The 14,776-nt window shown below is 44.1% G+C and overlaps 1 protein-coding gene and 1 long non-coding RNA gene across 5 annotated transcripts in view; both read right to left on the bottom strand.

Moving 5' to 3' along the window:
• Positions 1 to 3,966: 3,966 nt before the first annotated feature.
• The window catches only part of MAP2K5 (mitogen-activated protein kinase kinase 5), a 127,869-nt gene continuing 117,059 nt past the window's right edge, over positions 3,967 to 14,776 (bottom strand). For all 4 annotated transcript variants that reach the window (XM_079953024.1, XM_079953026.1, XM_079953025.1 and 1 more), the window contains one exon: positions 3,967 to 4,309. In XM_079953024.1, coding sequence (XP_079809150.1) covers positions 4,178 to 4,309 — 132 coding nt within the window. In that variant the 3' untranslated portion in view covers positions 3,967 to 4,177. The remainder of the gene's footprint in view (positions 4,310 to 14,776) is intronic.
• On the bottom strand, positions 5,913 to 9,484 carry LOC307202803. The gene is made up of 2 exons (XR_013833011.1): positions 7,534 to 9,484; positions 5,913 to 6,890 (listed from the first exon to the last, which is right to left on the bottom strand). It is a non-coding gene; the product is annotated as an uncharacterized lncRNA (long non-coding RNA).

The following is a 14,776-nucleotide window of genomic DNA, read 5'->3' as shown; positions in this document are numbered from 1 at the left end:
TCTTGGGAGTACATTTTTAGAAACAGCCACACTTCAACTAATTTGGATTGTGGATAAAAATTCCCCTGGTGACTCCAATCCAAAATGTGCTTTACTTATGAGCCACTAACATCCCACTTCTGTGCAAGCTGCATATGAGATTGCCTTTCCAAGATTAGAAACAGAAGGGTGCATTAATTCCCTTCCCCCTGCACGATTTAGTGAGAAGTGTGGGTTCTAGTCCACATTAGTGATACTCAGTACCAGATCAGGGCACAGTAGAAAATGCCTTCATCTCCTGCCAGCTTTCTCTTGGAATGCAAAAGAGTTGAAGGCAACAGCTATTTGGGGCATTGATCTAAGATGGGTGCAGGACTGATAAAGCAATACATGATGTGGTAGAAAACCTCACTAAACGTACATTGGTAGATATGTAACAAGAACGGTTGAGCAAACTACTTTTGATCAAAATAAAAACCCCACATTGTCAGCCATTTTGATCTGCTGAAATTTATTGATACCTAACAGGGGATGCCATTCCAGGTTTTGTTGTGGGTTGGAAAAAGGTTTCAGTGGAGAGTGAATTCATAGCATGGTCCAAAGGACTGCTCTTGGATATATTAGGAAATGACCAAAAAGGAGAAAGTATAATTGAAGAGCATTTGTTGTGGTTACTTGTGGATCCCATACTAGTCAAGAGTTTTGGGTACTTCTGAGGAACGACCCCAAGTGAACAAATGAATAGGGATGTCTGAACCCTTTTGTAACAAGCGTCCTTAAAAGCCAATGGGATATCTAAGAAGGATGGGAGGAATTGTTTCTGCCTATGTGTACTATGGAAGGAAAACACAGATATTGGAGCACTCTGAGCTTTTCAGGAATTGTGATTTGGCCACTGTTGAAGACAGCTGAAACCGAGGCCCAGTGAAGGTTGGAAAGATCTCCCACCAATAATTGCACTTGATGTATTGTCAAATTTCAACTTGCCCCTTGCAGGTACAGACACATAATGGAATACTCATTTAAAACAAATATTTGGGGTTCTCCTTCTTCCCTTCCCCAGCAACTATTCAACATTTTCATCTTTCATGTGAAGCACTTGAGAATTATGGCTTGTTTACACACTACACCAACTACATGGAAACTGCTGGGAAATGATCTCATAGTAGTGGCTCACCATATAAAGCCTTGACACATGTGTCTCCCAAAGCGCCAAGTTTCTTTCTGCCTCCACCAGGAGGCAAAGAATTAGGAAGATATCTGAGGGCAGGTTACTACCCCAGGTATAGACAGTTCAATCCTAGCTGAGCTCAAGTTCTGTTTCATCAGATTGTGTGTTTTATCCTGAAACATCCAAGCATTTCAGCATCTTCATGACAACAGAAGGCCACCAAAAGCTAATTTCTTCTGCTTTGTTGTCCTTTTCTTTGAGTAGATTTAATAGCAGAACAAAGTTAAATAGGAGTCTTGAAGCATTTGGCTCTAGTGACCTTAAGTAGCTCATGTGATACATGGAGAAACATGAAACCAAATTTGACAGTGTACACATAGCACTTCTGGGGAACAAGGGAGAATGATTCTATGTGCAGAGGCTGTTGACACAGGTCACCATACTTCCATTCTCTTCCACGTTACCCAAGGAGGGGCCAGAGAATGGTCCAAAGGTACATGTAACAGTTGCACTACTGAAAGCTAAATGAAAGAAGTCTGCTGGTTTCATAAGCTGTCTGGATGAGAGATTGCCTGGGAACCCTAAGCAAGGTGCTCCGAGCTCTTTGGGGGAAGAGCTGGGTGTAATAAATGAGTTGAGATTCATGTCCATTCCATTCATTGTTTACACCATTCTGCCAATGGAGATGTATGATGTGGTCCTTATTCTGTAGTCCTTTTTTTTTTGCGGGTGGTTGTGTGGGTGTTAGTAGAGGGCCAATTCACAAACAAAATTGGCATGACATAAATGTGGGTCAAACAGATCCATGTGATCCTCAGTAATTGTGTATCCATAGATGTAATTGCTCTGTGTACATGCAGGTAGATTTTACACATTTATAAAAAGGGTTAACGCAAGCAAGATGAAGGGATGGTTGAGCAAATGGCTAATTAATTACTATGAATTATGGTCAAGTCCAAAAGCTCATTTTTAACCATGCCACCACCTTCTCTCTACAATTGCTAATTGAGACATTTAGAACCCACATTCTTCATCACTTGCAACAAGCCTAGACCATCTATTTGCATCCTTTATCAGTCTCTGATGTATGGGCTGATAAATGGAAACCAGTGGGTCAAAATGGCATGACCCTTTGGGCTAAAGATAAAGATCTTTCTCATATATATATTTGTGTAAATGAAGGCAAAAGGAGAATTCTTTTTTTATGGACTTTGAGACTAATTTTAACACAAACACCTTTTATACAGGGGAGGTATATGCAAAAAAAAAAAAATGCTAGGAAATAAATAAATGAAAGAACTGCCTCAGCTCAGTTGGCTCAAAGGAAAGAAATTTGTCTCACTTTTAGCAAAAAGCACCTGCAGCTACCGGTCACATCGAGTCATTCATTGTACTGTTATCTGCCAGAGAGGTTGTGACATTGGAGCAATTAAGACAAACTTTAGTCTATAAGTTCATGCCTGCAATCTCTATCCTTCACCTGAAGATTGATGATCCCTCCAAGGAAGGAAGCAAAGTATTTTCCAGTCTACCTCTGAAGTAATGGTTAGGATTTGTAATTGTTCAGCAGAAATTCCTCACTACACGGGACTGGTGTACTCCCAAGCTTTTTTTTTTATGACCCTCTTCAGGTTTTTAAGTGACAGTGCATCAGAAATAGCCACCTCAGTGTAAACACTTTTGTTGGCTATCATACAGTCTTTCAAGTCACTGGACTTTTGAGAAATCTCCCGAAGAATTTCAAAAAACAACAACACAACCCTGATAAATAAACGAATTATAAGACTTTAAAAATACATTTTAAATTAAAACACTGGTCTACTAAAACAGCCTCAAAATTAGAAAACAAATTTGGGCAACAAAAGTGGAAAAGTCGGCCCAAGACATTTTGGCAATTGAGAAGAACCATAAAATGGTGGGCACCTCCCCCCACACCCTGGGCCAGTGAAGATCTACATCAGGAGCAATGGGGTAACAAAGTTCTACATCAGGAACAAGGGGGAGTGAAGATCTACGTTGGGAACAAGGGAGGGAATCAAATCAACCTTCCCTGATGGTTGAAATGGGAATCAAAGGCCATCATGGGAGGAAAAGGGACCCGCTCTGAATCATGCTGGTGAGTGCAGAGTCTAGGAGACACCAGAGGGAAGTTCCCATTTCCTCCCTAGCGGTGGGAGGAGACCAGCAATGCCTCCTGTTCACAAAGAAGCCACTGAGGCAGTTTGGGGGTGCTGCTGCTGAGGAGGTGGTAGATCTACCTTCCAATGAGCGTGCCACAGGTGATGCTGCCACTGCAGCTACATTCCTTAGAGGTATGATCTGCTGCCCTTATGGATCCTGCCGCCCAAGGCATTTGCCTCACCTTGCCTCATGGGTGAATGAATTCATATATCCACATACACCAGGATGGACAATGTGGGAATGGAGACCTTTGGTTGTGTTCCTACTGGTAAAGCCAAGTAAATTCCAACCTCCATTATATTATCCCACTAAAGAGGACGCATTGCACAATGTCCTCATTTCCCTGTATTGAGAGCTGCTCTTGGGGTTGCTTTGATGAACAGCACACACTTCTCTAATGAGTACAAATTTAGCACACATCCTGTGACTGATACCGGTTAGACTTTTTATTCTTCCAACATAATTATTTCCCCTGCCTGGTCATTTCAACTCATTTTTGGTGTTAAAAACAAAAAGACTAAAGGAGATATGATTGAGTCCACAGGACAGTTAAATTCATGCCCATCAATTCATCCACACCACCCATGGACTGCTTTTAAGCTAGTAAAAGATGTATAAAATACTCTGAAGCCAAGAAATATACAGTAAGTTTAATAAAATATATAATATTTTCTTAATGTTTCAGGAAACAGTGTGATGATAATGGGGGAGGGGAGGGGAAGGTATTTCTTGAATAAAAAAGTCACCATGCCTTCATCAAAGTCTCCTGCCAAAGCATAAAAAACCCGCATGGGCTTTGGATGACACCAGAGTCTTTGTCCTTTAGACATTCAGCTTCCCTTTGGTTCACTGAGATCCCTGCTGCTGCTGCTGCTGCTGCTGCTGCTGCTGTGAACGTCTCTCCTCTAACATCCGGCAGACCCACATGGAGACAACCTCAGCATTCCCATCATTGTACTGGACGATGAAGAGGTGGCCCTGAAAAGAAGCAGAGATGGACTCAAGCAACAGAATCAAGCATCTAAGAACACAAGAAAAGTCCTGCAGCTGGACTGAGGCAATGGCCCACCTAGTCCAGCATCCTAGTCTCACAGTGGCTAACCAGATGCCCAAAAGGAGGACCTGAGTGCCTAGGCAGCAATCTCCCTACTTGTGATTCCCAGCAACTAGCACTGAATGAATGTACGAAACACACAAGGATCTCCACGTATTGCTACTCAACATCTGTTTTAACTGGAGGGTTTCTGGACTGAATCAGGGGCCTTCTGATTGCAAAGTTAGTATTCTACCCCCACCCAATCTATGGCCCCTGATGTTTTTCTTTTCCATGGAGAACATTGTTTTAAAAAATTTTTAAAAAAATCTATAAATCAGTGTCTTTCTTTTGTAAAGGTCCAATCTGAAAAGGAAAGAAAAACATTACAGGGGGAAAAATGCTGGGCTTGTTTTCCAGTCCAGTCGAAGGGCAGAAGGCAAACACACACCTTTCCCAGGTGTTTATTACCATCCTGTATTTTTGCTTTAGGCATTACCAGATTGCTGCCACAGCTTCCCAATATTAATTTAGATTACATCTTCTCCTCAACATGACTAAGATGCTCAGACTGGCAATTATTGGGATGGGCTGTGGCAGGGACAGAAAATGGAGACCATTGAGGCATACAGCTGAGTGCGGAAGTTCCCTCTCTTCTTTCCTAGGAGCTCCCTGCAGCCCCCATGGACTGCCTAAGAATGCAACAGTTACGCTTTTCAGTTACAGTAGTCACTATCAGGGAAGGCACTAGTTTTACAGAAAGGAACACAGCACTTGAGAGCTTTGCAGGAGCTACCAGATCCTGCATTCTGTGCTCTGTTCAACAGCTGCACTGATGTGAGCTTTATGATGCATGAAGTAATTAGAAAGGGTGTGCAACTGAACATGTGCAGAATGCCTCCCTTTGAGGCATTTCCCTGCTTTGAGATTAGGGGCCAGAAGCCTTGAAACCTCCCTTTTCAAAAGTCACCCACTGGCACAAAGCTCCAGCCTCACACAAGTAACACAAAAGCAAAGAATGACAAAGGGAAAAGTCAAGTTGACGCTGTACTCTGGAATAATTGCACAAACTTCATCAATGGTCGAAGGGAGATGTTGAAACTTTGCTTCTTAATAGCCATAGCTAGCTGCAACAAATACAGTGGTACCTCTGGTTATGAATGCTTCTGGTTATGAATGCTTCAGGTTACGAGCTCTGCTAACCTGGAAGTAGCTGTTCCTGGTTGTGAACTTTGCCCCAGGATGCAAATGGAAATCGCGTGCCAGAGGCACGCATGCAGCAGGAGGCCCCATTAGTGAAAGCACGCCTCAGGATAAGAACGGTTTCAGCTTAAGAAAGGACCTACGGAACGCATTCAGTTCATACCAGAGGTAACACTGTAAATTGGTGCAGGCAGAGTAATATGGCCCCAAACCCTTCAAGAGAACATGGAAATGTAATCATCAAAAGGGTGGTGATGATACAATAAGCAAAACACAGCTGAAGATGGAAGTGGGACAAAAGATGGTTGTGGATGGTACAAAGACACCAAAGTATTTTTAGGTTCGTTCTAAATTTGCACCATTTCTGCAATATGAATTTCTATGAAACAGATTTGCCGATCTTCCATCGCCCAATCACCACCATCCTAGGAATTGCATGCTCCTCTCCTTTTGACTGACAGCGACGCGAACATCTTTCCTCCCCTGTACACATTGACTTCCTCTTTCCTCATATTCCCTTAATTGCTGCTAAACACAGTAAGATGTGACTACGGGAATTAGGAAGTGGAAATTTGAACATTTGCATTATTTTTCAGATTGTCTAACTTGGGCATTTATCAGTGCCAAAACTTGCTCCTCCTCCAATAACTTCCTGGTCAAGCCTGGTGCTTAGTCTTCCAGTATCCAAGTGCCTTACAGTAATTACTCTCACTGACTTCACAGAATGCCATGAGGTTAAATTCACTTAAGTGTTTGTAAAACTCTTGGAGATCCCTGGAGGAAAGGAACAAATGTCCTTATTCACAATAAAACCTAGAATTACCTGCCTGGCCTTTTAAATAAGTCAGCCACAAACAAAACTGGCAAACGAGGAAGGTCAAGGAAGAATTGAGAGGGAAACAAATCAAGATCCCAGAGACAAAAAAAGAGAGAGCACACGCACACTGGGCCAGTAAAACCAGCCATTAAACAAAGTCAGACAGTTTCTACCATGAATCTCCTTTACAGCGGAGAAGCTCCCTGCTGTGGAAAAAACCCATCTCACACCAGTTGAAAAAAGAAACTTGCCTTGCTCAGGATTAGCCACTGCAAGAGAGACAGCAAGGAAATCTGGAAACAAAATGGTGTCTGGGAGCTCTAGGCATGCAGTTGCTGTGTGGAAGAATGGAAGAGGCACTGGACTGCAGGAGTTAACCTGAAAGGAAGGAGGGCCAGGGCTCATTTCGCACCCTGTTGCAAACTCAGTTCCTAGGAGGGAGGTGCAGAGAAAGGGTGGAGACCTGCTGCTTTTGTGGAACAAGCTCTGCTCAGTACCATATTGGCCTAAATATAAGCTACACTTCTTTTCCAAATTCCGTGAAAAGTTAAAGCGCGACTTAAATTCACGACCTTACAAAATTTGGCTTTTACAATATCGCTGCTGAAACAGACATGCGGTAAAACGGAATGGGTGTGAGTGCCTGCAGAATTTTAAGGGAGCGGCTTATATTTGGGTATTGTCTTTTCTCCCCCCCCCCCCGCCAAAATTTTAAAGGTGTGGCTTATATTCAGGCCTATATGGTAATTGTTTTTGGGTGGTGGTGGGGAATAGCTTCAAAAACAAACTTTTACTTACTGTTAATGCCACCCCAATCTATAGAAACTTCCCATGGGGGAAGGGTCTGAGCACAGTGATAAAAAATGCAGAAGGTCCCTGGTTTAATCCCCGATACCTCCAGTTAAGAAAGGATCATGGGAGCAGGCAATAGGAAAGACCTGGAGAGCTAATGCCAATCAGAGTTGACCACAATGAGCTTTATTAGGTGAAACAGCCTGGTCTAATATACGGTAGCTTCCCACATTCCTTTGGAGGTGAGCTATAGCTCAGGGGTGGAGGACATGCTTTGCATCCAGAAGATCCCAGGCTTTATCCTTGGCATTTCCAGGTAGGGCTGGGGAAAGCTCCTCCACTGAAACTCTGGACAACTACTGCAGTGTAGATCAAGGGTTTCCAAACACAAACCACCAATGGTTCATTGTGTGGATCTGTGCTTGAAGATGGGAGATGGCACATCCATCACACTGAATATTCACATTGATAATTGATAGTATTTTATTGCTTCTTTTCTTTCTTATATTGTATTTAATTGTAATTCCATTGAATTTGAATTGTAATACAACTCCTACGACAGGCAGAAAAATCATTAAATAGTCTGCCAAGACCACCAGCAATTTTCAAGTGGTTTATTGGGGGGCGGCGGGGGTTTGGGAACCGCTGGTACACACAATACTGAATTAGATGGACCAGTGTTCTGTATATACAAACCCAACTCTCATTTTCAGAACTGTTAGATCTGGTCTCACACTCCTGGGTATTAACAAAGGTTAGATGGCATTGGTAGTAACATGGAAACGGGTGTTGTTGGCAATAATAATAATAAAGATACATTCTTAACCACAAATTTGAAGCTGATGTAGAAGCAATAGGGAGACGATAGCACAAGATGAATTCAGCAGCATTTGCAAAACTGTAGATCTGGAGGGATTTGTAGGCTTTTGGGGGACATCATAAAGTTTTGCATGCCAGAGTGGTCCTAGACATAAGGAAGAGTCTTTTTCCAAGTGGGTAGAGTCATAGAAAGCAAAAGCAGAGGTTGGAGGTAAGGATGCTAGGAAGGCAGAAAGAAAAAGGCAGACCAAAACACTTGCTTCAGTGTTTTCCCCACTGTTGAATGGATTCCACTGAGGCGGAAGACAAGGGAGCCGGTAGGAGGTAACTGGAGATACAGCTAGAGGGGGGAATGAAGTGGGGGGTGGGGGAAGAAGCAAGCCAACTACATCAGAAATGGAGCTGGCAGTTTGTGCAGGTATAATGAAGTTCCAGGCTGTTAGAAAGAGACAGAACCCATTTGTTAACCAGACACTCTCATTCCTAAGGAAAGAAGAAACAAATACACAAGGCACACACAAGCAGGGAAGGACATAATGGGAAAAAGGGAGGAAAGATGTGCATTCCAACAGGATTTTGCTCCTTGTGCATTTCAGCAACAAATGAACGTTGCTGGCATCGATGGGATCCACTTTATCCTTGAGCAATATTGGTCCAAAACCAGATGGCAGCAAACCTTTGGTACTTAAATATCCCTCTATTGACTCCCTTCATTTTGCAAGGTAATGTTGCAGAAATGTAAATGCACAGAAGCTTGAAATGTGTTTTCTCTTGTAGCAAACACTTCCTCAGACAAGAGGTGACCTTGAATTATCGGCTTGGCGTGGGGTCAAGACCCATCAGTCTCTGGAGCTAGATTCAGAGCAGCCTTCCTCAGGAGGATGAGGATCCTCACCGCAAGCCCTGTTACCTAAAGTGCTACCAAGACCATTTTGCCTTGCTTAACCCCAAGTGTTCCTGCTAGTGCCTTGATTCCTAACACTTCGCTCCGCATGTGGCTGAGCAAAGTGGAAGGCTTATTAGGCAGCACAACAGAAGGAATATGGTGTAACCAGCTGTCCTCTTCTATTGGGCTCAGGCTTCTCCTGAGTAGCTCCCCATTTCAGAAGGTTGCCCTCTGAAATGAAAACAGTGAGGGAGCAGAGCTAGGGTGCCCATTCCTGTGACCTCCTTTGCATGTTAAGAAAAGCTTATTTCAAAAACCTGTAGTGGCTTGGGATGGTTCAAGGAGAACCCCGGTTGCTTGCTCGGGGAACCACACCATGCAGGGTTCAAGGAGACCTTATGAAGTCTTGTCTGCTTACGGTTCCCCACCACAGCTTTTTCTCTTGTTTCTGGGTAGCCAGAAGCATCCATTTGTCCAATAGCTGGTGTGCCAGACCACCAACAATTCATTTTGGTGAAGCTTTCTCTCAGGTGCTCACAGTGACCTGGGGGGTAGAATTAGGGTTGAATGCCAGAGAATATTCTTGGCATTCAACCCTAATTCTACCCCCCAGGTCACTGTGAGCTTCTCCCTGGTTTGAAACAGGTAATTCTCAATTTCGTTTTCCTAATCTTCATCTCCTAGCCCTCCATTCTACTTTCACATGGCCCAAATCCATTCCATTTACATTTTTAGCTTGCCCTGTTGCCTCTAGTGCAGCCTGCTAGATCTGTCACTCTCTCCTTAATCTCCCCCCAGCTCCATCTTCACAAACCTAGTCAATCTAGCCTACACTAAAGGTGAAGTTCCCACCTGCTAGCACAAAGCCTTCCATTCCATAATGTTACTCCTGAAGAGAGAACCCCTGAATGCAGAATCTTCAGGAGTTGAAACCCACTGATCTCTGAAAGCTGCTGGAACAACAGGTTTTTTTTTTAAAGTGGCTGGTGAGCCAGCTCCCTTGCTGTTCAGTACTCTGGTCCCAACCTCTTCTCATTTTGGCTCCTCTTTATGCCTTTGAACTGGGCCACAACTCAGCTCCAGCACTGACAGGGCTGCAACACATGACAGGTTGAAAATATATACAGTGGTACCTCGGGTTACATATGCTTCAGGTTACAGGTGCTTCAGGTTACAGACTCTGCTAACCCAGATATAGTACCTTGGGTTAAGAACTTTGCTTCAGGATGAGAAAAGAAATCGTGCTCCGGCGGCACAGCGGCAGCTGGAGGCCCCATTAGCTAAAGTGGTGCTTCGGGTTAAGAACAGTTTCAGGTTAAGAACGGACCTCCAGAATGAATTAAGTACTTAACCCGAGGTAAAGTAATGGTAAAGGGACTCCTGACCATTAGGTCCAGTCGTGACCAACTATGGGGTTGCGGCGCTCATCTCGCTTTATTGGCCAAGGGAGCTGGTCATGTGGCCAGCATGACTAAGCTGCTTCTGGCGAACCAGAGCAGCGCACGGAAACGCCGTTTACCTTCCCGCCAGAGTGGTACCTATTTATCTACTTGCACTTTGACGTGCTTTCGAACTGCTAGGTTGGCAGGAGCAGGGACTGAGCAACAGGAGCTCACCCCGTCACAGGGATTCAAACTGCCGACCTTCTGATCAGCAAGTCCTAGGCTTTGTGGTTTAACCCACAGCGCCACCCGTGTCCCTTTAACCCGAGGTACCACTGTATTAAAAATTGGCTTAATTTACAAGGATGGCTCCTCCTCTTCCTGTAACTAAGCTCTGCCCAGATTTCTTGCTGCAAAAGTTCTGAGACATGGATGAGGAACCTGTGGCCCTGCAGATGTTGTTGGACCACAACTCCCCTCGGCCCTGATTGGTGGCTGGGGTTGATGGGACTTGTAGTTGAATAACATATAGAGGGCCACAGGTTAGCCATTCCTGTACCATCACCTGATCCAAACCAAGAAAATAGTGTTGGGTGGAATATAACTCCTAGCACCAAGAGGAGTAACACCATCTACAGAGGTTGTGTGCTAATAGTAGTTCTATGACAACAGGGAGATGAAGGAAGAAAGGATGCCATACAGCTAAAGACTTAAATATTTGTTAAGAAATATGTGTCCCATTCACTTCTGCCCATCTTGTTTCCATTCCACTTGGCCACTAAGTTCTTACACATAGAAAATGGGCACACTCACTACACTGAGAACAAGGTAGCAACACACACTGATTATTCTGCCAAGCCACATTCAAGTAGATAAAAATATTGCAATTTCTCCCCTAAAAAATTTCTTCTAGTTTACCCTGGGATCAAAGCCTAGACAGAGTGATGGCCCAAACACCTCATTTAGAACAACTTAAAAGACTCTGGGGAAAGTTCTCTCTCTCTCTCTCTCTCTCTCTCTCTCTCTGTGTGTGTGTGTGTGTTTAAGAGATTCAGTCCAGGGAAAGGTCAGGTCGGAGAGGCCTGGGGATGGATGTGGGTGAGTGTCAGCCAGCCTAATTTTCTCTGCCAACTCTGAAAATGAGATAAACAATGACAAACCGGGCATTTTAAATGAACTTGTCACATCTCATTTTCTTGAGAAGGGCTGCCTTTTTTTTAAGCCACTGGGCTTCTGCAGGAAGATTAACCCTTTCAAAGATGAACACCTATTGATAGATGTGAATGATATAGTTCAAACTATCTGACTTTGTTTAGTAATGACTTCCAAGTAACCCACTACGAACTCTTTGCCTCCTTGGGTTTCTCCCTACCTTTGGGTGTTATACTTCCCCAAGGGAACATCAATGCTTAATTCTCTGCCCTGCCTGTGGATGAACTTTCCCAAACATGAAATATTACCAACAAAGTGACACTGTGTTGCTCCATTTTCTGCCTTCCAGGAGCTGAGAGAGGTCACCTGGAGGCACCCACCTGGCATGACTTTGGCCCATGGGATAAAACATTTTCATATGCAACAGCTTTTCTTGGCGTCTGGTGTTGGATGAGAGTTGGCTTTATTCAAGGATGCCGCTGCTGCTTTTATTCTTATTGACAGTTCATTCGAAATGCTTTCCTTTCTGTATTTTTGCATTTATTACATTGTAGATTAGTATCTTCCCTTCTTTTTTGCATCTTCAATATTTTTATAGAAGGGACTAATCTGTACATGAAACTAAACATTTGGATTAAAACATGCAAATGCAGCATTTGCTTAATTTGAAACACCAAAGTGGTTTATTACATATCACAGCACATTCAAAGCACCTTTATTAAAACCTGCACGTGTAAAATTGGAGACTTATTACAAAATGGAGGGGAAACCAACCGTGTGCCTACAAAAGAAAGGTCTTCCCTTGATGTTCATCTTAAAATACCCCTCACATCAGTCAGACCTCAGGGCGAGGCTGGAGTCACCAAAATGAGGGCCCTGCTTCTAAGCCAAGCAGATTGAACTTCTCTATGTAAGGGAATCTAGAGCAGGGTCCCCCCCCCCATTTCATATAGGATGTGGGTCCTCATTTAGGGAAAAGCATTCCCTTAGCTAGGGTGGAACAAGCTGCTTAAGACTTTAAAAGGTCACAACCAGCATCCTGAACATAGGTCCTGGATTTGGCAACCACTCTGCATTTGTTGCAAGACGGGGTGCTGTACAATCCTACAGTCTTCACACTATCAAAAGCCCGGCTGAGGAGTTCTTGACATTCCCAAAGACACCCAGTGGTGTACATGGACAATGTGGGCTTTGAAAACAGGACTAACAATTGCCAATAAATGCTGAGCAAAGGCAAAAACTGAGCTGACAATTTACCGATAATATCAGAGCAAAGGGGACAATGGCATTTCCATTAAATGCAGGAAGCATCTCAATCCAGAACAATAAAATAACATGGAAGATCCTAACTGTTCTACTTGGAGGCAACCTTATTAGGAAGGATGGTGGTCCCTCAGATGGCACTTCAAGTACAGTTTATTAGTGTGTGATATTAAAAGGGTGTTTTTATTGCATGATATAATGCAATGGGAACATGGGCACTCTGCAGAAAGACCTTGCACTCAGAAGTGTAATGAACCCAGAGCCCGGCAAACATTATACTGTACATTAACCTATCGTTAACGGCACATTAGGGCTGGGGGAACTGCACGCTCGCTGGTCAGGACGCCAGTCAGGACAGCACAGAGGAAAAAGAGAGAGGGAAACACATAGTGCCTGCACAGGAGGAAAGCAAAGAGATAAAATAAATATGGCTACAGGGCCTGATTGGTAAAAAGGTTCTTCTCACAGCTTAGCATGCAATTGTGAGACTTCTCACTGGAAAAAGAAGAACAGAGCAGCTTTATCTGGAGGTATTTAAAAACGAGACTTTAGTGGTTTCTGTGCAATGGCGCACTGTAAACAGTTTTCATTTAACAAAACATTGCGCTCACTGGGTCCTCTCTGCCTGAAAGTTGCCATCAAGATTCTTTGGCTTAATCCTAACACATTTTTGTCACTACTGTCCTTTCCTGCTAAGCTGTCTATTAGTTGGTTGAACCTCTTATGAAAGGGCTCCTGATACAAATCTGAATGTTCACTATGGACATGCAGGAGTAAATTCTGCTACTGCCTTGGAGGCACCTCTGATGGCAGCGACTTTCACCAGCTGATCTGTTGTCAACATCCTGCCGCCACGTCCTCTCCAAACTTCTGTCTCTATGCTTCTGAAATCCTGCTACATCTGGCTATAGCATGTCCGGACACACTTTGCTCATCAAGCCACTTCTCATCATTCAAGCCCTTCCTCAAAATCCAAAATATGTTTAGCAATTGGTTTCCTGAGCCTCACCTTGTCACTGCCCCTAGACTCCCTCCAGACATCTCCATGACTCACAGTCAGTTCCCAACTGCTCTCTTAATGTGACCGGGGCAGGTCCATCTCACTTCTGCACCTTGCATGCATCTCTATTGCCCAGCTGACATTACACAAAGGTTAAACAGTACCAACGGCAGGAGTAAAAGTCAGCGGTATTAGGTATGACAATGCAGCCAAGAACAAACTTCAATGGTTCTTGGTTCAATGAAGAGGGTTTTTTGCTGAGCTTGCCCATGGTAAGAACAAAAGAAGAGCTTTGCTAGATCACATCAATGGCCCATTTAGTCCAGCATCCTGTTCTCACAGTAGCCGGCCAGATGCCCTAATGGGGGACCCACATGCAGGACCCAAGCACAAGAGCCCTATCCCCTCCTGTGGCTTCCAGCAACGGGTAAGGGTAAAGGTAAAGGGACCCCTGACCATTAGGTCCAGTTGTGGCCGACTCTGGGGTTGTGGTGCTCATCTCGCTTTATTGGCCAAGGGAGCCAGCATACAGCTTCCGGGTCATGTGGCCAGCATGACTAAGCCGCTTCTGGTGAACCAGAGCAGCGCACGGAAATGCTGTTCACCTTCCTGCCAGAGCGGTACCTATTTATCTACTTGCACTTCGTGCTTTAGAACTGCTAGGTTGGCAGGAGCAGGGACCGAGCAACGGGAGCTCACCCCACCGCAGGGATTCGAACCACCGACCTTCTGATCGGCAAATCCTAGGCTCTGTGGTTTAACCCACAGCGCCACCTGCATCCCTTTCCAGCAACTGGTAGTAATGCAGAAAAAGAGCACACGAGACACAACCCTTTTGTCAATGTGCAAAAAAGTAAGTCAAAGTGCAAGCTTTTTGGTTACACAACATTCTTCAGAAGACTGGATGTCTGCCATTTTTCAGACTAATAGGAATGCTCGTAGCAGCCAGAGATCCACCAGCTTCCTTCCACTGCCATTTTAAAATGGTGAAGGTGGCCTCTTGCACAGTTCAGTGCCCTGTCACACACTGTAATTAAAATGTTCATTAGTGTACATGAGAGGCAATAGCTTTGAATTGTACAGAAAGCTCAAGATGAA

This window comes from Podarcis cretensis, assembly GCF_951804945.1.
Source record: "Podarcis cretensis genome assembly, chromosome: 14".
In the NCBI taxonomy this organism is placed as follows: Eukaryota; Metazoa; Chordata; class Lepidosauria; order Squamata; family Lacertidae; genus Podarcis; species Podarcis cretensis.
Note: the sequence above shows the minus strand (reverse complement) of the source record. Positions and strands in the feature narration are given on the sequence as shown.